Source organism: Pelecanus crispus, chromosome 6 (assembly GCF_030463565.1).
Source record: "Pelecanus crispus isolate bPelCri1 chromosome 6, bPelCri1.pri, whole genome shotgun sequence".
In the NCBI taxonomy this organism is placed as follows: Eukaryota; Metazoa; Chordata; class Aves; order Pelecaniformes; family Pelecanidae; genus Pelecanus; species Pelecanus crispus.
In genome coordinates this window covers 96,288-124,252 of record NC_134648.1, presented here as the reverse complement: position 1 = coordinate 124,252, position 27,965 = coordinate 96,288, and the positions used below count along the sequence as shown (strand labels likewise).

The 27,965-nt window shown below is 50.9% G+C and overlaps 2 protein-coding genes across 4 annotated transcripts; both read left to right on the top strand.

Annotated features, from left to right (window-relative positions):
- The first annotated feature begins 4,286 nt into the window (after positions 1-4,286).
- ZFP91 (ZFP91 zinc finger protein, atypical E3 ubiquitin ligase) lies at positions 4,287-24,931 on the top strand. Of its 3 annotated transcripts, none has more exons than XM_075712126.1 (10): positions 4,287-4,391; positions 15,362-15,577; positions 15,833-15,869; positions 16,361-16,447; positions 16,808-16,930; positions 19,205-19,255; positions 19,775-19,853; positions 20,216-20,330; positions 20,847-20,946; positions 21,323-24,931. In XM_075712126.1, exons 1-10 carry the CDS (start codon positions 4,340-4,342, stop codon positions 21,831-21,833), a joined length of 1,371 nt encoding a protein of 456 aa, XP_075568241.1. In that variant the 5' UTR covers positions 4,287-4,339; the 3' UTR covers positions 21,834-24,931. The 3 variants fall into 3 exon arrangements, with proteins under 3 accessions (XP_075568241.1, XP_009482293.2, XP_075568242.1); XM_009484018.2 differs by having other exon boundaries at positions 16,358-16,447; XM_075712127.1 differs by lacking the exon at positions 4,287-4,391 and having other exon boundaries at positions 15,556-15,577; positions 15,737-15,869; positions 16,358-16,447.
- A 1,134-nt stretch (positions 24,932-26,065) lies between these two features.
- Positions 26,066-27,024, top strand: CNTF (ciliary neurotrophic factor). Its single transcript, XM_075713220.1, has 2 exons — positions 26,066-26,212; positions 26,551-27,024. Exons 1-2 carry the CDS (start codon positions 26,066-26,068, stop codon positions 27,022-27,024), a joined length of 621 nt encoding a protein of 206 aa, XP_075569335.1.
- Positions 27,025-27,965: the final 941 nt, after the last annotated feature.

Below are 27,965 nucleotides of genomic sequence, written 5' to 3'. Positions count from 1 at the left end.
TTTAACTTTCACATTAGGATGTACTCCTCCCCACAGCCTGCTGTCTTTGCCAAGAGGAGTCAGACTGTATGCGGTTCTCCACAATAAGATGGCTTATTAGAGCACTCTCAGGAACTGAGGAATGGAGATTTAGACACACTTTTGTTTTCTAGTCATACATAATAAAGCTCAGGACTTGAAACTCAAAAGTGGGAGGAAATAAAAGGCAGACCACATCATCTCACTGATGGGTATCAGTTTACCAAACATGATTTACCAGCTAAATGCCTCAGGCTCTTTGAATACCCTTTTACTTTTGCTGTCTGTAGAGAGGGGATGAAGAGCACCTTGTTCTGCTACTGTAGTGGGGCACCCTGCCCACAGGGGCACAGCACACCCTGGAAACAAACAGTGGACATGAAAGCTGGCTTATGCAGAGAAGCTTTCCCCCTTCCCATCCCCAGTGTGAGGGGCTGAGGGGCAGTACACTGACCTCAGGAAGCACAGCGTGGCCTGCCTTTCTTTGGGTCTTTGACCTGTTCCCCAAAGAGATTCTCCCCTGTGTAGGGTAAGTTCTTGGGTTTTGTTTGGACCTCCTCATGGAAGCTGGAGGCTTGCAGCCAAGCAGCCCACCGTGCATCCACCCCCGAGGCAGCGGCTCTCGCTACCGCATTCCCTGTGTCAAAGGCTGCTCACACCTGATGCCTGGCCAGGTCCGTGCCCTCGAGAATGACGGCCTGGAAGGCCTGACACTGGTCCTGCAGAAGACGTTTTGCTAGCACAGAAACTTTTTTCCAGAGATCAACTTGCCCTCTGGCCACCTAGACTTGATAGTCCATGACACAAATGGCTGCAGCCGCCGACTGGTAAGCCCTCTGGCCAAATGAATCCAGGCATCACAGTTCCGGGTTTTGGGGTGCAGTGCCATGCTCCCGGCCCACCTTCTCCCTTGCCATTGCTGCCTCAACTACCACGCTCTCGTGTGCAGGTTGAGACATAACTGTCTGCATCCTCAGGGAGGCTGTATTTTCTCTCAATTTCCTTTGACACAAGAGGAATGGTGTGGGGGTGTCTGCCATACTTTCTTTACCAGCTTGTCCAGGATAGGATGCAAGGGCATGGCCACTCTATTGCAGGAGGTCTGACCCAGATACCAATCAATGAGACTCCCTGTTGACTCCTGGAATGGAATTAAATCCAACTAGTTTTGCCAATCTTTTCAAGAACTGGGGGGGGGGGGGGGGGGGGGGGGGGAAGATGGATTTTTCTGATGTGGAAGTATTATCCTCTTGTTCTTCTGTTCTAAAATGGTAGGTAAGATCAGCCAAATCATCCTCTCCAAAAGAATCATAGGAACAACCCTCATCCCTGAAAGCAATGCCTGGCTTCCAGCTGGATGAGTCACAACCCACTGCTGGCGAGGTGGGGTGAGGGGACACAGTTTCACAGGGGGATGACAGTGGCTCTTTGGAGACTATTGGCAGAGTGAGCATTCAACTTGGTAACTGCATCATCCAGGGAGACAGACAGCTCTTGAGATCCGGACATCCTTGGTTCTAAAAGCATCCCAGCTGCACTGGAGCTCACCAAAGGATCTGTGGCAAGTTCTGGAGGTGGCTCTCTGGGTCCTGAGGCAGCTTCAGCAATTAGGAGGATGGATCTGGCCAGGTCTGAAAGCATACCCAGCCACTGAGATTCCCCAGATTGCGGTTCTGGTCCTGACACCGGGTGGAGGGGGTGGAGACTGGGACACAAAACTGAAGGCAGTGGCTTCACTGTTTGTGGGCTTGAAGCTTTTGGGTTCTGTTTCATTCTTACATGATAGTGCTTCTTCTGCGGGGAGCATGTGTTGTCAGGTACTGCAAAAGTTTTGCTTTGAGGAGGTAACTCAGTTTTTGGAGATGACAACACTGGGTCCTTCACCAGAGCCGCTCTCCCAGGCCGTGCCGGAAGGCACAGCAGGGCCGCTGGCTGCAGTGCTGGGACACAGCCCTGCCTACGGGTAGGGGAGGCGAGCTCATGCCGTTGCTTGATAGATTTCCCCTTCACTGCCCCGCAGCCCACCCGCTCAGGGTGCAGGTCGGCGCCACCGCCGGGCCGGCCCCGCAGCAGAGCGCGGAGGTGCTGCCGGCGAAGGCGGGCAGCCTAGGGGGCCATGCCGGCACAGGCCCCACGGGTCGCGACACAACGGTCGCGCTCATCCGTCCCCAAGCTCCGGCGGCCGCAGGGCGAGCGCTCGGGCCCGGGCCCGGGCCCCGGCCCGCACCCGCCCCCCGCCACGGGGCCGCCCCGCAGGCCCCGCCCGGCGGAGGCCGCAGCTCCCGGCGCGCCCCGCGGCCGCTTCCGGCCAGGCCGCGCCCGCCCCGCCGCCTCCGGGAACTACATCTCCCGGCAGGCAGCGCGCATGCGCGGAGGCTGGGCGGAAGTGGGCGGAGCGGCCGCCGCAAGCCCCGCCCCCTTTGCGCCGGCCGCCATTTTGTCACCGACTTTCACCCGCCGCCCGACGGGGCGTTTTTTTTTTTTTTCTTAAAGGAGAAGCGACAGCCAAAAGCAGGCCCCGCCGCCAGGCCTCGCCGGAACCGCGAGTGGCGCCGCAGCCCCGCGGCAGGGAGCGGCCGCGCGGGGCGGGGGGGGCGAGCGGCTTCCCCTGCCAGGCCTCGCCCGCAGGGCGAGGGGACCTGGGGGCAGCCGGAGGGGCGCAGGCAGCGGCGGCGGTAGGGAGCCCGGCGGTGCCGAGGGCCGGGCGGCGGCCGCGCGGCGGAGGGGCGAGCCGGGCGGCGGGCCGGCGGAGCGGCAGCCGAAGGGGCCGCGCTCGGGCGGGCGCCGCGGCGGGGCCGGCCGGGGGGGGGAGCGGGGAGAGCGAGCGCGGCGGCCCCAGCGGCGCCTGCGCGGCGCGGCGCACGCCCGGGCCGCGCGGGGAGCGGCCCGCTGGTTGGCCGGGCGGCAGCAGGGGGACGGGCCTCGCCGCAGCGGGGCCGCCCATTGGCCGGGCGGCGCGCGAGCGGCGGAGAAAGGCGGGAGGGCCGCGGGCAGAGGGAGGCGGGGCCGAGGGGCGGAGCCGTCGCTCGCCTCCCGCCCGTGGATTGGCGGGCGCGCGGAGGAGGCGTGTCGCCCCGCGGCCCCGCGTGAAGGTGGGCGGTGATTGGGCGCGGCTGAGGCGGGCGGGGGGAGGTTTGGCGGGCGGGAGCAGCGCGCAGCAGCCGCCGCGGCCCCGCCGCTCGCCGCCCAGATGCCGGCGGGCGCCGAGCAGCCGGGGGGCGCCGAGGAGCAGCCGCCCGCCCAGGGCCCGCCGGCGGCTGCAGAGAGGCCGCCGTCCTCGGGCCGCCGCCGCCCGCCGCCGCCCGCCGCCGAGCAGGGGGAGGAGTCCGGGGGCAGCCGGGTGCTGAGGGGCGGCCGGGAGCGGGGTCGGGCCGCGGCCGCCGCCGCCTCTGCCGCGGGGGGAGCCGCTGCCGCCGCCTCCCGCCGCCGTAAGGCCGAGTATCCCCGGCGCCGGCGGAGCAGCCCTGGGGCCCGGCCCGCCGCCGAGCAGCCCGCCGCCGAGACGCCGCCCGCGGCCAAGAAGGCCCCCCGGGCCGGGTGAGTGCCCTGCGGCGCCGGGCTTGGCCCCCGCCCTCCGCGGGGTCGGGGCCGGGGGTGGGGGGCTGGCGGGCGCCCCCGGCCGGGCGGCCTTTCCCCCGTCCCGCTCGAGTGGCGCCTAGGCCCCGGGGCCCGCCTCCAGCCGCGGGGTGCCCCGCGCCTCCGCCTCTTTGTTCCGGGCCGCGCTAGCCGGCCCCCCCCGGTCCCTTACCAGGAAAGGCAGCGTCCCGAGAGCTGCCTGCCCCCGCCCGCCCTGCCCGCTGCACCGGGCGTGCCCTCGGTGGTGAGCGACGCCGTGAGTGCCTTCTGCGTGAGCCGCCTGCTGCGCAGCGTCCTCGGGGGGTGGCTGCCCCCGGCTTCGGTGCTCCTCGGTCCCCGGCTTGTTTTGGCTCCGTGTGCCAGAAGTCTCAGTGAAGGGAGGTGTCGGGATTTATTGTCCCGTGAGGAGATGACTGCATCTCACTGCTGCTTTATTTCTGGAGTAGGAGACATGCCACGTGCACATGTGCACTTGGAGCGTTTGGTAATGTAGCTGATCTGCCTTGTTCTAACAGCAAAGTCCCTCCGGTTTAGACATAACTGTTATGGGCCAGACCGGGCTTTTGCTGATGTATTATTGTAGTTCACCTTTGCTTTCTCTGATGAAATAATCCCTGTTGGTATAAGGAGTTGAAACCAGCGATTTGAGAACAAGGCGATGGGTCTGTCCACAGTCGGGGAATTAGGGCTCATTCTCCACATCGAGTTTCTTGTTTCTGCTACCATGCCATAGAAGCTGTCTCTTATGCTTGCCTTTTGTATTTTTTTCAGGTGCACGGATAAAGCAGCTGGTAAAGGTAAGAGTTGAATTACTCGCTCCTACTGTTGTATTTCATCCAGAAAGTCAGGGCTTTCCCATGAAGGTAGCCAAACATCTGTTGGATCTTCCTTTTAAAGAATGATTTGTCGCTTGATGACACGCAGTTTCTTTCCAAGGTCTCTCTCAAGACTGTGGAACAGCGATAAACTGCTGCTGATGTTCACACATGCCCAATGTGCAAAAACTTGTTCTTCCAAATAACCGCTAGGGTTTGACTTCGCTATCAGAAGTTGAGAGCACGCTGTGCTGCAGTTTGACAGCTCTTGTTACGCAGCGGTCCCGAGTAGCTGGCAAAACCTGGGCTCGCATCTGTTCTGCTGCTGTTACAAATACAGGTGTAGTCCTCAAGAGACATGTGAAAGATATGTTGAAATAAGAGTATTCAAATATTTACACTTGTCCTTTTCTAGTTTCAGTGGATGGTGAATTTTTTATGCTTATGCTTTTATGCTTTTTTATGCTTCAGGGATGAAAGAGAGAAGTTTTGAAGGGGAGAGAGTACCTTAATGGGTCTAATCAAGAAAGCCCTAAATGTGGGGAGCTGCAACCAGGACCAGAACTTTTGTTTTTCCAGTGTGAACTATGTGAACTCTTGTGCATCTATTTAATAGCTTCATGTACAAAAAAAAAAAAAAAAAAAAGTTAGGGGGCTTTGCTCCTTGCCCAGTGATGACTACTGAAACAGTTCCAAGTAAAAGGCTTTGTGTAGTGTTGGTTTTGATCTGGCAGTAGAGAATTGTCACAGAATGAAATAGTGAGGAAAGAAGGTCGTACACCTGTACAAATGAATCCACCTTTCTGCTGGAGCTGTTCAGTTCTTGTTTGCAGGCATTTGTGTCTTGAAGGCTGCCTTTATTCTTGTAATTCTATAACTCTTTAACTTCATTCCTACAAGTCTATAGCTTTATTCCATTTGGGTGTTGAAATCTGTCACAGTTCTAGCTGGCAAGGTGCATTTTTTCAGACCAAAGTAGAATTAACCGATGTGTGTGTTTAGCACAGACCCCACTTGTGTGCATTTACCCCTTACTGCGTAAAGGGTGGGCAGAGTCTTGCAAGAGCTTCAGTCTTTTAGGTCAAAGCAAAGTTGCTGAAATATGTAAAAAAGCATGGTGTTGTCACTTAATATGTGTATAGTGTTAACATCACATTTTAATGGTGATTCTCAGTGTTTTGGATACCCTTGAGCAGAAATGTTTACATGGTAGTGGTGGAAAACAGGCAGATTAGTCCCATTTCTACCCCGGTTTCTTGGGTTGTGCTTGGAAATGGGAAATGTCAGTCTGAAACTTCCCAAGTTTGGTGGCTCTCTGCACTCTAGATGGTTTAGACTTTGGGCTCTGAGAGGTTCAGCTGTCCTTGAATGTGAGAGTGGATAAAAGTATTTATTAAATTTCCTGGGCTCTTTTTTATGATTAGACTTGCAGCCAAAATGGATGGCGTAAACTTTTGCATGGAAATTGGCACTGAGAAATGATGACTACTTCTAGTCCAAAGGAAATCTGCCTTGGTTTGTGTGTTTCTTGTTTGTTTTTTAGTCTTTAAAAATGCAGAAGTGAGGGAGCTGTGCTTCTGCGTCTCAGCTGTGCACTTGAAGTCCTTGCTGCGTGCTTGTGCTTATTGGGGAAGACATGGAAACAGACTGAATAAAGTGTCTCCCTCAGATAGATCATGCAGTATGCAGGAGAGAAGCCTCCCTCCCTTTCCCCCCTTTTTGGCCTTCAGCATAAAATGTTTGAAGAAGCCTAATCAGGTGTAAGCAAGCTGCAGCTTTCCTTGCATGGCAGCTAGGAGTCCTCCATCATTCTGGAAGGTAAAATACCATTCGTTGTTTCACCTCTGGGTGGAGCTGGGTTGAGGAAGAAATCCAGTAAAACTGCTGAGCGGTTCTGGTGAAGGCTTTGAATTTAGTGCTAGCGTTTACTGGCGTGAGTGCTGACATGGAATTTAATTCTGCATGGTGATTTGCATTATACTATTATCCTTTACTATAAAATACCAACTCCAGTTTAGAATATTAAATTTGCATGAGCTCAGCCACAACCGTGAGCCGCAGTATACAGGGCAAATGGCCTGTGGAAGGGAGGTATACCTGGTGACGCACCCTGTGTATCTGTTGGACAAATGAAAAAAACGCTGCACCAAAGTTTTTTCAGTTAGTTTTGTTGCCTTATGTTTGAGATTGTATTTTGAAGTAAAATCAGCAGTGTTGCTGTTGGTAAAGAAAGCTTAGAGGTGATGGGTGCAATCATGCCTAAATTTGTACTATCGATTATAACCGAGATGCTGTAACAGTGGACGTGTCTCGCCAAGTTTTATGTTCTTCTGTATAGTGCCATGGGATCAGCTTGTCAGCTTGGGAGCGCAGGCACAAAGGTCTGACCGTGTAGGTCTGATGGGAAGATTACAGGAAGGTTAAAGTCGAAGGTGTGTATTGTGTCAGAATTAGCATGCGATTGTTACCATACTGGTGTGCGTGAAGGCAGTTGCAAAGTCATCTCTACCGATTGTATTTCCTCTCTTGTCTGCTTAGTCATGCAGTTGCAATATTTCCCTAATGTGTTTTTGTAGAAATATTAGTTACATAAGTAGAACATTTAATCTCAGTTTATAAATGAATTCATGTAGCTAGAGTCAGACCGTGTAGTATAATTCACATTTGGCTTCCCACGATGCTGTGTATTCTTGTGGAAATAATTTTCATTTTAGTTAGACCTGAATAATTTTAATTATTGTAATATAGATTTAATGAATACACTTCATGTCCTTCCCTCACTGCACTGAAAATTCAGTGCTTACTGTGACTCTTAAAGTCATGTTAGCAGTCAAACAAAACCTGCTGCTTCAATTTAATTTTACACCTAAACCAGTTTCTGACTCTATCCACCTTTTTGTAAGATTTTACCTCTGCTGTTTAGTAACCACTTTTAAGAGTTTGAATGAAATCTTTCAATCAATTACAGCTGAAAAAATGGGCTGTGTAGCTATTCTGGAGGAAGTGTTGGAGTAGTGGCTGAATATAAAGATGCCAGGTTTGTGCTTAGTGGCAGAGCCCCTGCCTTGCTGTGCTCCCAAAACATGTGCTTTGTCTTTGAGGTTTTAGAGGTTGCAGGTTGCAAGAAGGTTACTTCTCCCGCAGTAAGAAGAAAGAGGGTGGGGTTGGAAGCATTTGTACAAACGTAATATGCCATGAATGCACACTCAGATTACTGAATCTCTGTGTCTAATATTGCTCTGCTTGTGTCACGATGTGGGCCCTTGTTTATGCAAGTTATTTTTCTTGCATGTTTTCGTCTTGCAACTTTACATTGGTATTGATGCTTTTTTGCAATGACAAGGAGATCCAGTGTAATTCTTTAAGTGCACATAGGTATGCAGCTGTGTAGTAGGGCTATTAAAAGGTGGAAAGAAGAGTTTGTTGGAGAGGTAAAACAGGGCCACATGACTTAAAGCTGTAATCAAAAGATGTAATGCCATGTGCATGGAGAGTTACCTCCTTGGAAGTTTGTTCTGAAATCGAAGGGTTTTTGCACAGTGTGGGCTAGAGGATGATACCAGCAGTATTTGCACACTTCTTCAGCGCATGGTTATAGAAACTGCGTTAGAAAGGGAGTCACGTGTGGAATACTTTTGTTAGATATCCACACATGTGGAGAACTATCTTGGCAGTTTGTTCTGTGATATCCATCACCCCCCCCAGCCCATCTTTCCGTATGAGGCTACTGTAATGCACTTTGTGAGTGGCTGGTGTTGCAGCCGTTCTCCCACCACGGTGGCTTTCAAGCTGCGATTTGAAGGTTCAGGGGAGAGGGGAGGTCAGAGAGCTGTTTGGTCAAGGTCTGTGAAAGCAAATGAGTGGAAATTACAAGCTTGCTCTGTAGCGGCTGACTTTTAACTGCTAGAAAAACTATAAGGTTCCACAGATTAAAAAAAGATGGAAAACTTTAAGACTCTAGGTGTACAACATGATTGTGTAGCATAGGTAACTTGCATTATACCTCATTATTTGTATTCTTAAAGCTTCGTGCTTCTTTGGTAATGACTGTTTTCCCTTAAGACTTTGTCAGTGTTTTGAGAGAGTAATGTCATTACTTAAAATCAAACCTGATAAAAATATGCTGAATTTAAATAACTCCAATTGCCCAAACCTACTTTGGCTCCTACAAGGGTTTTTCCATGTCCCGTATGCACAGTTTCACAGCTCTTGGGGGTGGGGGGTGTTTGGGTAGAGGTTTACACTAAGATTTTTTTTTTTCCCTGAGTTTCATTTTTGTCTGTGTCATTATAAAATTATATGTTCAGTGCCTTATCTGTTGTATGGTTAGTATGTTAAATCTAAGTTGAAGTCTGACATGTATATATGCTGTGGTGCATTTATTTTCATGATAGTTGTTTTGTAACTTAATAATTCATAGTTTATTTTCCTTTCACTTAATTGTACTTGGGTATTTTCTGAAAGTGTCTACTTTGCAGAGTTAGTAAGATGCTTTCAAATGCTTTATAAATCGAAGTTTAGAAAATGTCTTGTTAGTAATCAACAAACTCTCAATTTGTTACAGTTGAAAGTTTCATTTTTCATCAAGGATAGATAAAGCGGCATAGGTATTTGTTACTGTTGTGATGTCAAAAAAAGAGAGGAATCTATTATTGCAACAAGCTTACCTCTGAGCTGCAGGTTGAAAGGGGGATTGGTAAATAAATGCCCAAGCATCTGAACAAGTGTGGCTGGTGAAAGTAGATGTGGAGTACCAAACATCTCCCAGTTCTGAGAGTAGTTGAGTGGCTTTTTGAGCTGCCAGTATAGCAGGACTGGTGCATAGCAATGCACCAGTTATAAAGGGCTGGTTTATGCCAAGCCTGCAAGTTGTGTCGTAAGCAGCAGAAGCCAGAAGCTCTGCTTCCAGAGGGTTTCCATCTTTCGTCCCCAGTGAAACCTGAGGACAGCAGTATCTCCCAGCAGTGCTGCCAACTTTGCAAAATGGCATCCGTACTAGCATTACTTCTGCACACCCTTCCTGTGGGGAACGGTAATTTGGGTCTCCATTCCCTGGCTCCCTGCTTATCTTTCCCCGAATACAGAGCAACATAGCCGCTGCATCTGCATGTTAATAGGGGGACAGGGGTAAAAGGAGAGTGGTGGACAGAGGCAGCATGATCACGCAAGTCCTGTGATGAAGGAACTACTACTTCTTCTTCAGGAAGTAAATACAGTTGGTTTGGACTTTCCCTTTCTGCTCTTTGCAATGAGTAATTGATATGTGCCTGGGACTTTGTTTTCCTTCAGCGTTTGGAAGGAAGGTCCGGGAGGTGTTGGCTGTGGGATATGTGTATTTACTGCTCAGGTCCTTGTTGGCTTGCTGTCAGTTACCCAGACGTGCTTTTAACACTCGCTGCATCCAGCGATGTAAAAAAGACGCAGTAAGCACCCTGTTCTTGGAACAGTCTCCTATAAAGAAAATGCTGTGGGGCTGGGGAGTGATGCAGCTGTAGATGAAGCAAGAAACAAAGCATGCGAAAGCACCAGTGCCAGTCTCTGTGGCTTCCTGTGAGTATCCTGCGTGCAAAGTGGATATATGATATAGGGAGGAATTGAGACTCGTAAGGGTGAGTTTATCTCCTGGTCTGGGAGACAGTGGGCAAACTTTGGTATTTATCCCTTTTGTTTTGTTTCGTGGTAATGCTGGTATATGTAGAAAAATATGATATGGGTTCTTAGAGATGCTTTCACTGGTTTGGTAACCCTGCGTGCAGTGCTCCAGGGACAGAATTAGAGTGTGAATGAGAATACATTTCTGCTGCATGTCTGAAATGGGAATCTGTGCTGACTAGCATGCTGAGTAAAGATGGAGCATTACTGGGGTAAGCTGTGTTATGAAGCAGAACACTGCCCAGTCTTGTCTTTTGGTTGTCTAAACAATTATAACAGAGCTACAACTTTGTAGCTAGTTTCCTCCCAGGCTTCCTTTTCTTGTCCCTTCTCACAGTGACTGGTGTTTCCCTCACCAATTTTAAGATTAAAGGACATTTGATGCCTCTTGTGTACCATCACTCAAATCTATACGTGTTTTCTGCCCTGGACACTGTCAAGTTTAAAGGCCGCTGGGAAGAATCAGCAGAATGGTGAAAGCATCTCAGAATGAAAGCTGTTTATCATTAAGTGACTGACTTAAGGGAGAGTTCAAGGTAAGAACAACCCCAGGAGCCAAAAAATCTAAAGGATTGGTAGGACTTCGGAAAGTGGATTTTCCCCATCTCTCTTGAATGACTTCCTGTAAGATGCAGGCATCCATGCAGTTCCCGAAACTAACTTCTGCAGAGGCTACAAGATGAGGTGGATAATAATTAATGTCAGTATTGGAGAGTTGCAGGGGAGTGTGAGCATGGGGGCATTTCTTGGCAGACTCATTTTACCAAGTCATAGCTTCCGTTGCCCCCTCTCCATGAAATGTGATTCGGGCAACAGACAGCAGCGCTAGGTCTTAATCTGAGGTTGCATGCGCTGACTGGCTGGCAGACTCTGCCAAAAGGCAGGCATGCAATTCGTTTTGCAACAGCTGATCTGAAAAGCAAATGCTTGGTGCTTCTTTTTGCTTTGCGCTGGGGGTGCCTCGATACCTGTTGTGTCTCATGTATTATTTTGTCCTCCTGGACCTGGTGTCCATCACCACTGTTGACACTTGGAATGAAATAACAGGATGTTGGCCTATAATCCATTTTCCATGCGTCTTCTGGGAGGACAGGAACCTTCCAGAGAAATTGCGGCTAGCCAGAGCTAGTGGTGTTGACAAGTTTAAATGCCAAATTGACTGCAGCCTCTCTAGTTTAAAATTTTTCTATGTTTCAGTCTAAAGAGATTCAAGCAGCATCTTTTTTTTGTTGGAAGAGTAGAGCCTGATTATCTGTAATAGCAACGTTTATTCCCTCCACCTTGTTTCTCTTGCTTCTTTGTGCCATTAGCCAAATCCTGCTAACTGAAGAGTGTGGCTTTCTGTGTAGAGACATTTGTGAGAGGAGAGGGGTAATGCTGTGTTCATCCACAGGGCCTGGATTTAACCAGGCTAAGTGTACCCAAGACAGGACTGAAAATAGCCATAGGTCCCTGTGCAGTCAATTGAGGGAGGTGGGCATCTCCTAACTCCTTCCATTGGTGATACAGAGACAAGGACAGCCATGTTCCTAACCTAAATGCAGATGTGAGTCCTGTTACTTTCTGCTTAACATCAGAAGTTTGGGGAGGAATCCTCAAACGCAATTAAAATTGCAACACCTCCAGTGACAGGCTTGTGATTACCTCTAATGCCAGCTCAGTTGTGTTAGACAAGAAAGCAGCAGGAGGAGGAAGTGCTGCTTTTCTCTCTAAGCCAGTTGCTGTCTCTGTATTTAGTTTTTTTATTTTGATTTGGTGGTTGGGTTTTTTTTGTTGTTGTTTTGTTTTTTGAGAGGCAGGCTGGATTCATCAGAAAGCTGTTTCTGTGAAGGAAAAAGGAAATTCAAGTGTGGGAAAGACATAAAATTTATGAAAAATCTAGGACTTTTCTTTTGCAATTTTAGATTTCACACAAAGCCTTGGTGAGTGCTGATTCCAGCTGCTAGTGGAGCTGAATACTTTGTGGATACAAGTTTCCTGGTGCAGCTCTGACCCTTGCATAGGGACCTGTGTCCCCTGTTGAGGGTCTAAAATTATAAGGATTTTCAACTAATAGCTCTATATTGCTTTAAGAGTTCTACTGCAAAGTGAATATTTGACGCTTCTAACTGTGGGGTTTTTTGGAGGTACATAGGTATTCACAGCATGTAAAAATGCAATAAATCTGTTAGACAAGTGTGTTGAAGTAGAGGAAGAAGTAAAAAGGAGAAATCGTGGGGAAAGGCTTATTAAACATCTTCAGAGAAATGAAGCAAAATTGCTAGGTGAGTGGTGTACTTTGTAGAAATGTATTCTGAGGGAGGTCTGTTTCAACTCTGTAAGTCGAATCTTTAAAATACTAGCTCTTGCTAAGAAATCAACTGAATGCCTGATCTTCCAAGGGAGCAAACCTCTTACAAGAGCAGCAGTGCGTGCTAACGCTGGTAGCATGGTAGTGTTTGAGGGGGAAATTTCTAGAGAATGGTTTCAAGTGTCTTTGGATTTGATTTAGCATTCAAAAAAAAATGAGGATGTTCACAATTGGGATTAAAAACATAAAGCAGTCATAGTTCACCTTGAGAGCTGCTAAACCAGGAAGCCAAAAAGAAGGCATAGTTCATTCTCTGATGATGAAGTGGGCTTTATACATGCAAGCCATCAGACTTGGTTGCTGTCTTACAACGAAATTGTGATGCCTTACATTCTGTATTCCAGTCAGATTTTTTCAGTCAAATGTTGATTATTTCCACCCTGTTAATCAAGGGTTGGGGAATGAGTCACGCAAAGCAAACTACATGCTAGAAGTAAAAGGATCATTTGGTTCAAAAGGCTTGATGCAAAATTGGAGATTTCAGGTTGGGAGGGACTTCGGGATGTCTCTGGTCCCACCTGCTGCTTAACACGGGTTCAACACAGAGTTCACATCATGTTGCTCAGGGCTGTCTCAAGTCGGGTCTGGACACGCTCAAGAAGTGGGCCCATGTGAACCTCACCAGGTTCAACAAGGCCAAGTGCAAGGTGCTGCATCTGGGTCAGGGCAACCCCTGGTATCAATACAGGCTGGGGGATGAAGGGATTGAGAGCAGCCCTGTGGAGAAGACCTTGTGGGTACTGGTGGATGAAAAACTGGACATGAGCTGGCAATGTGTACTTGCAGCCCAGAAAGCCAACCGTATCCTGGGCTGCATCAAAAGAAGCGTGGCCAGCAAGTTGAGGGAGGTGATTCTGCCCCTCTGCTCCTCTCTGGTGAGACCCTACTTGGAGTACTGTGTCCAGCTCTGGAGTCCTCAGCAGAGGAAAGACATCGACCTGTTGGAGTGGATCCAGAGGAGGGCCACAAAAATTATCAGAGGGCTGGAGCACCTCTCCTATGAAGAAAGGCTGAGAGAGTTGGGGTTGTTCAGCCTGGAGAAGAGAAGGCTCTGGGGAGACCGTATTGCGGCCTTTCAACACTTAAAGGGGGCTCATAAGGAAGATGGGGACAGACTTTTTAGTAGGGCCTGTAGCGATAGGACAAGGGGTAATGGTTTTAAGCTAAAAGAGGGTAGATTCAAACTAGATATGAAGAAGATATTTTTTATGATGAAGGTGGTGAAACAGTTGCCCAGAGAGGTGGTAGATGCCCCATCCCTGGAAGTGTTCGAGGTCAGGTTGGACAGGGCTCTGAGCAGCCTGATCGAGTTGAAGATGTCCCTGCTCATTGCAGGGGGGGTTGGACTAGATGACCTTTAAAGGTCCCCTCTAACCCAAACCATTCTATGGAGGCTGCACAGCCTTGCTGCGCCCCTCTTCCAGTGCTTGACTGTCCTCTTGGGGGAAAAATATTTTTCCTGTATCCAGTCAGGCCTCCCTGTTTCAGTTGCCCCTGATCTCCCAGCTGTGCACCTCAGCAAGGAGGTCTGGGCTGCTTGATAACCTGCCTGTATATTGTAAGGCTGATGTTGTGCCCCCCAAGGGTTTTCTGTTCTCCAGGCTGAACAAGCATGTTTCCCTCAGCTTCTTCTCACAGGTTGTGTGTTTCAGCCCCCAACCATCTTGGTGGTCCCCTCTTGACTTGCTCAAAGATGTTGACAGCTGTCTTGTGGTGGGAGTCCAAAACTGGAGGGGGAATCTAAATGTGGTCTAATGAGTGCTGAGTAAAAGGGGATTAACAGTGTCCCTCTGTTTCCTGACTGTGCTCCTGTGAATGGCACCCAGGATGCTGTGGACCTCCCTCGCTGCCAGGGCACGCTCCTGGCTCTTGATGTGCAATGTGCTCTTCACTGGGACTGCCAGCGTAGCAGAGCTGCTCCCCAGCCAGTCCTTGAGAGAGCTGTCCACTGCCTTTGCCAGCAGATGCTTGATAAACTCCCAGGCATCTTGGTGGTACTGCTGGCTGGTGCAGAGGCAGCAGAAACCCACCTGAAACGAGACAGCAGTGTAAATGTGTTTGGGTAAAAAGGAGTGGGTTAGAGCTTAGCCTAGAGCACAGGCCCTGCGGACCGCTGCAGGTGGCTTTGTGTGCTAAAGGAGTGGCAAACCTGGAGTACTGAGCTTAGCCAGCTACTTGGAATTAATTTCTTCAGCACATCATTTGTGAAATTTCAAAAGGCATTTGAGTTCATTAAGGCCCAGTGTCGCAGCAAGCGCCAAAAAGTGAGATCGTGTGAACTGTACTTGGGAATTTTAGTTTTTAAGGGATGAACTTGCTCACAGAGAAATTTTAGCCAGTTCTGTTATCTTGCCAAAATGTATCTGGAGATCAGCCATCAGCCCAAAAGAAACCACCTGTAGAAGCTATAAATGAGTGCAAAGACCTCAGGCTGACAGTGCTTGTGACGCTTTTTGCTCTAGCATAAGACCAGAAACATCCGGCTCAGATTCCTCAGGGTTATTACCAGGTGTACAATTCTGATGAAATATGTGTTTGGGGGATTCTCCAAACATGACTTTTAATGTGGTCCAATTTTGAAGCTAGTCTTTCATAAAGCAGTTGCTGAGGTTTATGAGTGTCTATCCTGTAGTGCTTAGGGGAGACCAGAACCAGCAAATAATCGTCTTATAAGCCTTTATCAGAGGGAAACATAAGCTGGTTTTAAATATTTGTGTCTTTACTTAGAGGCAGTAGGAAATGTGATGTGAGTTTTAAATGAAGGCTTGCTGAGGTAAGGCCCTGGGGTGTGTCCTGTCTGGCTTGGCAGAGCTATGCTCCAAATCTTTAAGAGGTAGTGGTTTCCCTGTCAGAGTAGACAGGGGCAGTTATGCTATTCAATATTGTGCAACAGAGAGAATAAATGATGGGATTTATATTATTATTAAAGAGATTGCAATGGGTGTTTCAGATCCCAAAAAAGAGAAGGAAGAGGAGGAAGTTTCCAGTGTCCTCAGCCATGGCTCTCCTGTCAGCACAGCCAGGCCTAGCAGAAGCTGGCGCAGCAGCAGGTCAGCCACTGCGGCCCGCCAGCGTGACACTGAGAATTCACGTGCCTCCAGATCCAAGACTGGTTCCCTGCAGCTCGTCTGCAAGTCAGAGCCAAACACAGACCAGCTTGAATACGGTACGTGGAAAGCCCTGGCATGAAAGTGCCTGGTGGAGATAGTCAGCTCTTGGGAACCTCTGAAGGGAGCTGGATGTGGGTATAACTTTGTGAGCTGTATGCAGACTGTGGCTGGTAGAGGCGTGGTGCTTCTTGGTCATGAGTACCTTCTGCCACCAGCACCCCTGGCACTGAATGTCGACGGAGGTATCTTGAGACAGATGAGCTCACTGCAGCGAACACAGATTGAAACCTAATGGTGACTTTTCCTTTCAGAGGTCACAGAAGAGCATCAGTCTCCAGCTGGAATCAGGTAGGAAGCTCTTTATTTTGTGGTATTTCTTCCTATTTAGTGTCTCAAGAAGGGAAAATAAGGGCCTGAGCTTTTTCAAAATAAATGCTTCTGTGAAAGGATCTATGGGACGGATAGTAGCTCTGTTCTCATTCAGTGCTGGACCTTTGCATTTTTGGTCTGGATTGCAGATGGACTGCAGATGTCAGGAGATATTGTGGAGAAATGGGTAGTAAGATTTGATCTGGGCATTTCACCTGGTAGCTTTCTTCTTTCAGGAGCAGATGCTGTAGTTAGGTGGGTTCACAAGAGGAGACTGCTCTGCCTAGCCTGCCTGTTTTGGCTGTCAGCATGCTCCTTAGTGCAAGCTGTTAGCTTTCCCCAGTCATGCTGGATGAGAAAGTGCTGTGTAATAGTGTCTTTCCCATCCTAGGGGATGATGCATGAATATTCTTGCAGTAGTGCTTAAGCTGTTGCTGCTAAAGTCCTCTCTTCTCCTTTTCTCCCAGCAGTGATGATGAGGACATGCTCATCAGTGAGGAAGAAGTTCCCTTTAAAGATGATCCAAGAGATGAAACCTACAAGCCCCATCTAGAGAAGTATACTGGATTATGTACTTACTGTGTTTTTAGACAGGAAAAAATTGTGACATCTTGGTTGAATGAGCTTAATACAACCCAAAGAACCTGTGCTAGTTGCTAAGGTGGAATGGCTTCCATTGCACACAGTGTTTTCTAAATATTGCCTACAGCTATTGGGACTGTTCTTCTCTAACGGACTAAAGCCTTTAGAGTCCTGCTGGCTGCCAGGTTACTCCTTAATCCTTGTTCATACTTCTGCTTAGAAGTGGGACTTGGTAAATAGACATAAACTTTGATCTTTGAGCTTAATTAAATCTTTCTAAAAAGCAGACAACGGGACGAGTATTGGAGTAGTATGTTGTATTTGTACCTTTGTAGGGAAGCGCCAAAGCAAAGGAGAAAAGCTAGCAAGGTGAAGGAGGAAAAAGAGAAACAGAAAGAGATTAAAGTAGAAGTAAAAGAAGAGACTGAGTTTCAGGAAGATGAAGACCCACCAAGGAAGTGAGTAAAACTCTCCAGTTATATGTATCAGTGTGTATATTTTGCATTCTTGCTAGTGTACAATGGTGTTTTGTTTTTGTTGGCTTCCCCCCCTCCTCCTCTGGGCCTGAAAGATAATAGAGCAGAACCTTTTGTTTTGATGGAAGTCCTGCTTCCTAGTATCTTGCGCATGTTTGGCAAGGAAAAATAAGAGAGTTGGTATTTTCATTTAGTTTAAGTTGAGGGGGTTTTCTCCATACTGTGGTTTAGTTAGCTTACCTGGATATGGTCACACAGTGTGAAATACTTTAGAGCGTTCTTAAAAGTGGTTTCTGTTGTGATGCCTGAAGTGGATTAGACCGTATTAGAAAGCCAGTCTGAGAAGGCAGCATCTCTTCTGTTGTGTGCTTCGAGGCAGACACGGGAATACTTTGTATGTGTTGTGTGTTAAGCGTGCTCTTTGTACATAGGAAAAACAGCTGTGTTCTCCCTCGTTTTGGAGAAATGAAAGAACAAACTTTTGCTACCTAGTCAGTCACTAGTGCTTTGAGTCTGGAGACTCAAAACCTTTGGGTGTGCTGTCACTGGAACCCAACACTGAAGCTTTTCTTCTGGCAACTGAGGTGAACAGGATTTTTGTGTCTGTGTCAAAGCTATTCTTTGGGATAGCGTGCGTGGGGGAGGCATTTTTTGTACTTCAGCCCCTCGATGAGCAGTTGGAACAGACGGGGCTCCCTCTGCTGGTCTGCGGCCGGGGCTCTGCACACCTTCCTTTTAATTTCTCTTGCTGTTTCTAAGCTGTTGCAGAGCTGGTTTGCACTGGAGAGGACTAAGGATGCTGATATTTTGAGAACTTTTTTCTGTTAAGAGATGGCTTTCTGAGGCTTGTGGTTGTGTTGTTTGGATCAGACACGTGCGTAATAAAACCTGTGCCTATTCTGAAGGCTTGGCTTGAATGCTGAGTGCCTGTTCAGCATGTTACTGGCATGGTTGTGCTGTCAATAAAGATGTCTCAGTACAGTCTAGAAAAGACTTCCATCAATCTACTGTGTCTGCAGCGATATGATCAAGCAGGCACGATGTTCTGGGCAGAGCTATTGCTTGGGAGGGTGCGTTTTACATGGAAGCATAGGTCTGCTCCGATGGAGCATAGATTTTTGCCTTGACAGGTGTATGAGCTGCTATAGTTAATTCAGAGGACTGTAAAATGGCTGCTAGATCATTAATCCTGTTCTTCCTAGTCATGCAGATTGATGTTTTTCATGTGGTATGATATGTTACCCAACAGAGCAGAGGAAATAGGGTGCACCATCAATTCTGGACTGTGTTGGCAAAACTACATGTTTATAAAAAATGCATTAGGAAAGGGGAGGGATTGTGAGAGCAAACCACATGAAGCATTTCTTTCTCAAGAATGTTGCCTTCCTTGGAATCTGCCTCCAACGTGCACTCGATTTTTTTTTTCTAGAGCTTGCAGTTAATGAGTCAGTCGCTTGCAACTGTCTGCAGCAGAAACTTATGAGGGCAGACCTTGGTGTGCTGATGTGCAGCCTGGAAAGGGACGAATTTAATTATAAGGTCGGGAGCTGTTTGGACAGTTGCAGGTTTAAAAGAAAAAATGTGTGAAGCGTGTGATGCCTGGTTGAGGGTTTTTTTAAAATAGCCCTTCCTCATTCCATTGTGGCAGAAGAGTTGGTAATTTCTAACCACAGCCTGTTGCACTGTGGCTGTCTGATACCTGTTTACTGGTATCTGTACAGTTGTGAATGGTAGGCTGAGAACGTTTGAGCTAGGCAACCACATTAAAAAATGTGTTCTACGCTAGACCTAGCAGGTAGTCATGCAGCCGCAGCCTGACTATGTTGGCAGAGGCGGGGTGATTTGAGGCCTGCCTCATGCCACCAAATGTCATGCAGAAAAGTGTCACCCAGGTATCGGAAACACGGGGACCACAGCTCCAAAGAGAGTGGTCTTTTGTGCGATGTGGCAGCTCTGCAAAATGCAGGGACAATTTGCATGGAGGTCTGGTTACTTAACTTCTTTAGGGAACCTGCCTGCCTGTTACAAAAGCGTTTCCTTAGAAACTCTTCAGGCGTTTTGATCCAGAGCAGGTGGCTGACTTACCAGAGCAGATGACTTGCTGGGTGCAGTGTTACTTTTCAGCCTAAAAGCGTAGAAGAGTTCTGTAGTATTTCGTATAGCATGCTCCTGCTTTATAGCATACACTTCAAAAACTCTGCCCACTACCCATGTAAAGAAGCTTCTTTCAATTCTGTTTCTGTAACCCTGTTACAGGAGGGGAAGGAGGAGAAAGGATGACAAGAGCCCAAGGCTGCCCAAGAGAAGGTAAGTGATCTCCTCTACTCGGTTCTGTTCTGAAGAATTGCTTCCCTTCTGTCCTACACAGAGATGTTGATTGTCTCAAAGCCATCTCTCTTGCACAGTATAGAAATCGTCCTTAAGGGGGGGGTGGGGGGAAGCAGCATGCCCTGACTTCCCTCCTTTCTTTCCCCCTTCTCCCTGTAGGTGTGTGTTTGATTTCTTCCAGCTGAACCAGCCCCCCATACACACTTACACACACACACACACTTCTGAGTTGATCCCTAGCCTGGCATTGCACAGTGATACGGTTCTGGGAACTCTCTGTCTCCTGGAGTTTTCTCAGCTCTGGGGAGAGCCCTCAAGTAGCGCTAGGAGCAGAGGGGACTCTTGAACAGAGTATCAGCATAGCCCGAACAGGAATATTGGAGCAGTGATCCATTGCTCTCACATCACCAAGCTGCACTCGCGCTCATTTTTCTTGCTGCTGCCCTGGCTTCAGATGCATCAGCTACCACTGTGTCTGTTTCCTTACTGACTTCTTAGGAAGAAGCCTCCGATACAGTATGTCCGCTGTGAGATGGAAGGCTGCGGCACAGTCTTGGCTCACCCACGTTACCTGCAGGTTGGTTGAGATTTTTCACTTCCTGAATGGCATGTATGAGGGCAGGGAAGGGCTATTTGGAACAGGCAACTAATCAACCAGTGGCACTGAAGCACTCCTTTCTAACGCTGTCTTTTTGGTTGACATAATCAATTGTGGCCAGTTGTGGCCGCATGTGTGTCTGTCCTGTTGCTAGATGTCCACGTTTGTTTGGCTTTCTTCTCTCAATGGAGATCAAAGCCTTTGTGTTCATGGTGTAAGGGTATCTTGTCAGTGATTGGAGTCTGGTGGCCTGCTGGGAGGTCATCTGGGATCGAAGTATCTCAGCTGCTCTCTTAGCCATGTAAAGAGAGAGTCTACAACCTTTCACTCTTCCTTTATAGCATCACATAAAGTACCAGCACTTGCTGAAGAAAAAATACGTGTGTCCTCATCCCTCCTGTGGTCGGCTCTTCCGACTCCAGAAGCAGCTCCTGCGGCATGCCAAACACCACACAGGTACAGGGGGGTGGGAAAAGGATACAAACTCCTCCTCAGGTCAGTGAACAGAGAGGGGGGAAAAAATGGAAAAGCCTCTAGGACTTCTGGGGAAGGTGAAGCCAGGGCAGGCGGCATAGATTTGCAGCAGCAGCAGGGTATTATTTCCTTCTGGATTACCATCTTTTAAGGAAATGAAAGAAATAGGCTATGGATTTTTTAATTCACCCCCTGGCAAGTACCACCCAGGGGTTCTGTAGAGGAATAAACCAAGCCAAGCTTTATACTAATTTGCCAGTCCTTCAGTATTGGTCAGAATGGATAATTAGCTCTTAGGAGAGTCTTAATCATGTCTTAACTCTCCAGATCAGCTGCTGTGGTGTGTTGTGAGACACCTCCTCCTTTGCTATGCCTGCTGGCCTCCCAGCACATCTAGTTCTGCCACTTCTTGGGCAGCTTTACCTGCAACATGTGAGAGCTGGGAAAGGGAGCAGGGCTGCAGGAGAGTAATGCTCCAACTGGTGTTGTTTTTTTTAGATCAAAGGGATTACATCTGTGAGTACTGTGCCCGGGCGTTTAAGAGTTCTCATAACTTGGCAGTGCACCGAATGATCCATACGGGCGAGAAGCCCTTGCAGTGAGTACCTCTGCCTGTCTCTTGCTCTCCTGCTTTGAGGGACCCTTGGATACACCCGTTCTTGGACTGCACTGGGAGCAGGGGCAGCTCTGAAGTCAGGACTGGAACCTGTTCTGGGTGTCCCAGCTCTCTTTAAATGCAGACCTGTAGGAGTGTTTGTGCTGCCACTTGTTTCACCTGCTCCTTGAGGCAGTGTCTCAGTAGAGATCTGAGGAACATAAGCCCTCTGCAAATAAAACTGTAAGAGTTGGAGCTACAGTGATATCCCATTTTAGTGAGCCCCTGCTGTTTTCCTGGGCTGCCTCTGTCCTACCGCTGTCTCCACAAGCGTGTGGGGATGTCCCTTTGTTGTGACCTCCCCCTTCTCCCCTACCAGGTGTGAGATCTGTGGATTCACCTGCCGGCAGAAGGCTTCCCTCAACTGGCACATGAAGAAGCATGATGCGGACTCCTTCTACCAGTTCTCCTGCAACATTTGCGGCAAGAAATTTGAGAAGAAGGACAGCGTTGTGGCCCACAAAGCCAAGAGCCACCCCGAAGTGCTTATTGCTGAAGCACTGGCTGCCAATGCAGGTGCCCTGATCACCAGCACCGACATCCTGGGCACTAATCCTGAGGCCATTGCGCCGCCCACCGATGGCCAGGGCCTCCCCCTTCTTCCCGACCCCCTGGGAAGTGCTGCCCCGGCAGATTGCCTGCTGCTGAACCCTGACGGGATGCCGAAGACATACTGTGGTGGGGCAGAGCGTGTGAGCCTGGTGGCTGATGGCAAGCTCTTCGTGGGCAGTGGCAGCAGTACAAACCCGGAGGGGCTGGTCATGAACACAGAGATCCTGGGAGCCACCACGGAGGTGCTCATCGAAGATTCAGACTCCACTGGACCCTAGTGGGTGGGGAGCACATGGGTGCTGGGACAGTTTGGACTCTGTATTTAAAAGGAAAAAAGGAAAAGGAAAAAAAAAAAAAGAGACACTTGCTGAAAGAGAGAAAAGTTAAACAAAACTTACAATACTAGTAAATAACCGAAGGGTCTGCTCCCCTCCAGCGTGGATCACAGCACATCCTCTTTCTCCCAACCACTTCTCTCTCTCCCACTGCTCCTTTGTAGAAAGGGGCACATGCTGCCATTACCAGAGCAAGTTGGATTGAGCGACGGATTTCGCCAAGGGAGGGGGGACTGCTGAAACCCTTTGCTCTACCCCAAAGCAGATGCCTTTCTGGCTCCTTGACGTGGCCCCACTCACAAACTAGAAAGCATTTGATGTGCTCTGGACAAGTTTCTTAGGACTCCCTCTCGCCCCTGGTCCCAACTTCTATGCATCGCTGCACTCTGGTCCTTGCAGTCTCATTCTTCCTCCTGGGGCTGGGAGTTTGGCTTGGCACTTTAGGCCCCCTCAGCAGGGTGAGCTGTGAAACAGCGCACGTCCCTCTCCCCACCGCGCTCCTCTGCTCCAGCTCTGGCAGGAAGTCGAGGGAACGCCCTGGCTCATAGATCATGTTTGCTTGGAGAGGCCCGGGGGCTACGGGAGCCCTGCGTGGGAGAGGCAAGGAGGAGCATCCCAGTTTGACGACAGTAATTTGCACTTTGAACATGTTTCGTTTTTGTGTTGTGGTAACAAGATTCCTTATTTATTGATTAAAAAAGGGTCGGTATTTTTTAGTTATGTTCTTAGGGGGTGGGGGTGGAAGGGGTTCAGGCTATTTCCCAGTAGGCTCCTTTGCACTAGTGAGCTGCAGGGAGCATGTTGTGCCATCGTAACGGCAGCTGGGAGAGCTGAGGTGAAGGCAGTGTTCTGGAGTCAGATGTCTCTCGCAGCTTTTCCAGAGTAGAGGGAGAGCCCCTGGAGAAGAGCCTGTTTGCAGTGGGAGTCTCTGCAGCAGCATTTTAGCAGGAGGATGAGGTGAGTGATGGAACAGCTGGCTGTTGTCTCCCTCCCTCCCAGGTCAGGGTGAGCTCCTTGCATTAAATGCTCTTTTTGCCTCCCCCTTGTCCCCTAGCCTTCCAGGGAAGAACATCATTAGCCAGGAACTTGTTCTGGTGACTTAGGATGGTTGTGAGCTGCTTGCTGCTGGGGGATGTTATGCTCCTCATCCAACTCTGCCTCTCCTTTCCAGGTCTAGACAAAGATACAGAAGCAGGGACCTGGATATGGTTGTCTCAGGCTTGTTTATCCAAGGCAATAGTCTGATGCAGGACTAAGGGTCTGTCAGCTGCTCTCCCTGCCCCCGTTTTGGGGAGAGGGTGTTGTGCAGCTGTGTCCTCAAAGCTTCTCTCCTGCGCAAACACCCCTGCTTTCCATGAAACATGGCGGTTCATGTTGCCTGCCAGTGTAGTTAGGACAGCTCTGAGCCCTTGGAAAAGTTTACATAGGATATGATGTGTCTGCTATGGAGACTTGGATCTTTTTGCTCTTATCTGAAATTTTGTGTGGAGATTCAGTGGCCTTGAATTCGTAGTGTTTTTTGGAAGAGGTGAAGAATAACCTGGGCTTTTTGTTTGCTTGTTTTTTCGGTTGGGTTTATGTGGTTGGGAGCAGAGCTGAAGTATCTTGTCCGAGCACAAGATCAGCTAAATTGGTCTGTAGCACACAGCAGCTAGACAAAATCGGGTACCTGGGGTCTGGAGAATGGCAATAAAACATGGAATTTAATTGGAAACCTTTTACAGGAAACTGACTCTGAACACCCACTCTGTCCCCTGTGCTGCCTGGAAGTCCAGCTGCAGCCCAAGCCTGACAGCTTTTATTGGGCCATTTGTCCTGATTTGCCCCCTCCCTTCCCCCCTTACACCGATATCTTTGTCAGAGCAAGTTGAAACACTTCTGGTGTTGAGGCAGTTTGTGGCTGAACAGTTTGCAACCCTGGTGTCTTATGCCCTGGGTGTGGGCATCCCATGTTCTTGCACTGTGGCAGCAGCCTGGCTCCCATGCCTGCAGGAGATGCATCGGCCGCGAGCCTCTCCTGGAGATAAGGATGAGGGCCCAGCGTACCTGAACGCGGGTCTCCTGGGAGAACGCGTGTCAGGTCCGCAGTGGTATGGTGTTAAACTAAACCAGTTTCTTCAGTTGGGATGTTTCTTGCTTGGATCAAATGATTGTGATTTCCAGCAGGAAGCTTTTGGGTGGCCAGCTGGTCCCCTCCCCTTGCAAACTAAAGAGAAGCAGCACAACGAGACGTGTTCAAACCCAACTCTGATGCTTTCACCCCCAGCAGTGGAGGTATTCTGTCCAGGGAGACTTAGGGCTAGCCGAGCCACGTTGTGTGGTGGCGTGTCTCCTGGCCTGGATCCCAGCCACGGGTAGCAGATGCGCTCCCGTGCTGCGGGTCAGTCGTGTGATCCCCACGCTTGCTGCAGACCATGCTGCTGGAGCTGCTTTTCGTGCCCTGCCCCTGTGCCCCATGGGAGGCGCGGAGTGGGCAGAGCCTTGCACAGAACACTAAATGGAGGGCTTGGGGTTTTGTTTTCTGAGGGATGGCACTAAAATGCTTTTGGGTCAAGGGCTTGCTCACCTCTGGTGATGCAACGTTTGGCACCTGGATGGGAGGTGAGGGAGACTGCCTTGTCTTGTGTCTGCCCCAACCGCCCCGAGCGGAGCAAAGAGTTTGCCATCGGCCGCATTTCTGGGATGCAGAATCGAGCAGCTCATTTGCTTCCCGGCCCGGACACCTCTGATCCCTGCCACTCCCCACCTTGTCTTTCCATGCACACCTCTCGTAGCTCTCCTTTTTCTTTTTCTGGTCTCGGCCAGTTGCCTGTCTGTCCTCTAACCACAGCCTGCTAACCCCTGATGCAGGAGAGACTGGTGTAGCTCCCTTCCCGCTCCCCTTTGAAACCGTAAAACTGACACAGCCCTCCTGCAGCTCCCCTTGATGTCTCTCCTTCACTCGCATGCAGTTTGCTTCAATAAATTATTGTAGTAGTTTGCAATAAACTTTTTTGTATTTTTTTCCCTGTATTTATTTTTTTTTTTTCTCCTCCTGGGGAGGGAACAGAGGGGATGCAAGGCCCTTTGCCTGCTCAGTGCCCCAGAGAGCTTGTGGGTGCTGCTCCTGGCGTGGGAAGTGGTGTGCGGGCAGGGGCCTCCCTCCGGGGGCCTTGGGGCACAGGGTTTGGGCTGGGGGCTCTGCCAGCTGGAGCTGGGGGGCTACCGGCGCTCAGCAGCGCTTTCTGCAGTAGCCACCAGGTGGCAACGATGCTGTTAGGTTGGCCACCAGCCCCAGGAGCTCGGGCTGGGGGGGCCGAGGCAGGCCCCCAGCCAGGCTGGGGCAAGGCTTGGTGTACTGTGATACTGAAGGGAAACTGCTTTTCAACTCTTGGGTTTTTTCTTTTAATCTGGGTAATACATAACCAAAATAAAAGTACTGAGGAAAAAACAAACCAACCAGAAGGGCTGTTTTTGTCTTGGTGCATGCAGTTCACCTGCGGTGGGTGGCCGGTGTTGCCCTGGGCTAGCTGGGACCTCCTCCCCTGTCTGCAAGCCCCGCTTTGGGGCAGGACCCCTCCGGGAAAGGGTGGTGAGGCCTGGGGGACCCAGGCCCATGCAGCCATGCGGGAATAAGAGGGCTGGAGGTGGCCAGGACAGGCCCCTGCAGCCTTCTGTCAGGGTTTGGGTTGCAGCCCAGCCCACAGCCAGTGCTGGATCTCCAGCCTGGGGGCTGCCCTCAGTCCCTCCCTGGCAAACCTGCAGCGCTCTGCCCCGCTCAGGCCCCAGCCTGCTGCCTGAGCTGAGGTGTTGAGCAATGTCCGAGCTTTGCTCGCCTCTTCCCGGCAGCGGTTTCCCGCGCTCTGGCATGAGCTGGGGGGGGGGGGGGGAATTAGTGTGCTGCTAATCTCACTGTGTGGCTGGGAGGGAGGAATGGGCCAGAGCCGGGGCTGGGAGCCTGTTGCTGCTGGGCTACACCGTTCCGGGCAAGGCACTTGGAGTAGCAAAGCATGGAGGAATTAGGGAAATAATCTGTCGCTGTTGATCCCAGAGGCGGGAATTTGCCGTGTCGTGCCAGGCCCCAGGCACGGAAGAGGGGGGAGAGCCAGGCCAGCGGACGTGTGAGTGGAGCTCCCGGCTGGAATGCACCAACTCAGCAAGGGATTGTCCTCCCTGGGCTGGGCAGACGCTGCGCCATGAGCCTGGTGCCCGTGACAGCTGCCTGGGCCATGGCGGCAGCAGACAGCCCCTCAACTACCCTCCGGCGCCGTGACCTGTGCAGCCGAGGCATCCGCCTGGCCGGGAAGATGCGCTTGGACGTTGTCGACCTCCTGGATACCTACGTGAGTTTGCCCTGCTCCCTCTGGCTGCCCACGGGGCTGGGAGCGCTAGCAGGGTGGCCGCTGCTACTGGGGTCTGGGGGGCTCCTGGCAGCTGTGCGCGAGGGCTCTGGCCCACGGTAGAGATGGGGGATAAAATGCTGCTGGTATCCAGGCCTTGGCGCTGCTGGACGATGCTTGGGCAAACCTTGATCACCTGGCCTTGTATTGCTCCGAATGCCTCCTGGCCAGCACCGAAGCTGAATCAGGGGCCCCAGGAGCTGGTGCTGGGAGGGCTCGGGGCGGGGGATCGCCCTGTTCCTCCTGACCCTGCTGATACCCAGCTGCTCTCGCCCCTGCAGGTGGAGCGGCAGGGCTTGGATGCCTCGGCCAGTGTGGCGGCGGTGGAGGGCGTGCCAGTGGCAGCGGTGGAGCGCTGGGATGAGCAAACAGGGACCCAGCGGCTGCTGGAGAACCTGGCGGCGTACCGGGCCTTCCGGGCGCTGCTGGCCCAGATGCTGGAGGAGCAGCGGGAGCAGCTGGGTGAGGCTGATGCCGCCCTGGGCCGGGCGCTGGCGGCTGTCCTGCTCCAGGTCTCAGCCTTCACCTACCACCTTGAGGAGCTGCTGCGGCTGGAGAGCCGCGGGCCCCCCAGCGAGGAGGGGGCTGGGCTCCCCCCAGCCCCCCACCTCGGCCTCTTCGAGAGGAAGCTGCGGGGCCTGGGGGTGCTGCGGGAGCTGGCCCAATGGGCCGTCAGGTCCGCGCGGGACCTGCGGCAGCTCGCCAAGCCCAGCCCGGGCAGCAGCTCGGCCCCCAGCCCAGCTGAGAGCCCTTGAAGGCGGGCGCGGGGTGGGGGGGGCTCAGGTCCTGCTGGGGCATAGCGGGGGGCTCCTTGCCCACCCCTGCGGAGGGCTGCTGACAGCGGAGGGGGTTGTTCAGGGAGGAGGGTGGATGGGAGGGACCATGCCATTAGTCCCCAGGACCCCCATCCTTTTGGTGCCACTCCCTGTGGGCCCCTTTCCCTGTGGGGAAACTGAGGCATGGGCTACACTCTGCCCCCTCCCAGAGGGAGCAGGGGTCCTCAGGTGGGGCGAGCCTTGGGGGTGGCTCAGGCTCTGCCTGCTGAGGGGTTGGAATTATCCCCCGGGAAGCAGCTTTGCCACTCACCCCAGGGCCTGGAGGCAGTGACCCTCAGCAGGCTGCAGCAATGCTGGCCTTTTCTTTGAAATTCGGTTGCTGCCCAGCTTGCTAGGCTAGGTGCTGCCTCCGGCCGATGGAAGCTGCCTTAGGGCTCTTGCGGAGGCAAGGCAGGAGCAAAGGGACAGAAAGGTATCACCTAGTGAAAGGAGTCTTGGGACCTGCCCCTCCAGCTGCAAGATTCAAGGCTTCGCCTCCATCACATGGACTCATCTCCCACCTGGCTTGCATTTTCTGTGCATTGAATTTCTGCTCTAACTGCTTAGGGGCTTTTTTTTTTTTTTTTTTGGGGGGGGGGGGGGGGGGGGGGTGTACGATCAGGAGGGGATTTCTTAACTGCTTGGACAAGGTAACAGAGAGGATCTTTTACCCGAAGGCTGTGATTCAGAAGACCCTCCGCAAGGAGGTTTGTGCCTCCAGGTGTTATTTTGGGACTGGAAATGGCAGAGGATTAAACAGCCCCAACCACATCACTCATCCTGTGAAGGGGAACACCATGAGGTTTCCCAGCTGCCCGGGCTGTGGTTTTCTTGCTGAATGGATGTGATGGCTGCTGAGCGAATAAAAGGGCTGGGAGATC

Coding starts and splice junctions, on each gene's coding strand:
- ZFP91 (XM_009484018.2), top strand. CDS start 4,340: ATGCTTGCCTTTTGTATTTTTTTCAGGTGCACGGATAAAGCAGCTGGT. Junction 16,931..19,204: donor GATGAAGACCCACCAAGGAA/GTGAGTAAAACT, acceptor ACCCTGTTACAG/GAGGGGAAGGAGGAGAAAGG. Junction 20,331..20,846: donor GCATGCCAAACACCACACAG/GTACAGGGGGGT, acceptor TGTTTTTTTTAG/ATCAAAGGGATTACATCTGT.
- CNTF (XM_075713220.1), top strand. CDS start 26,066: ATGAGCCTGGTGCCCGTGACAGCTGCCTGGGCCATGGCGGCAGCAGAC. Junction 26,213..26,550: donor TCGACCTCCTGGATACCTAC/GTGAGTTTGCCC, acceptor TCGCCCCTGCAG/GTGGAGCGGCAGGGCTTGGA.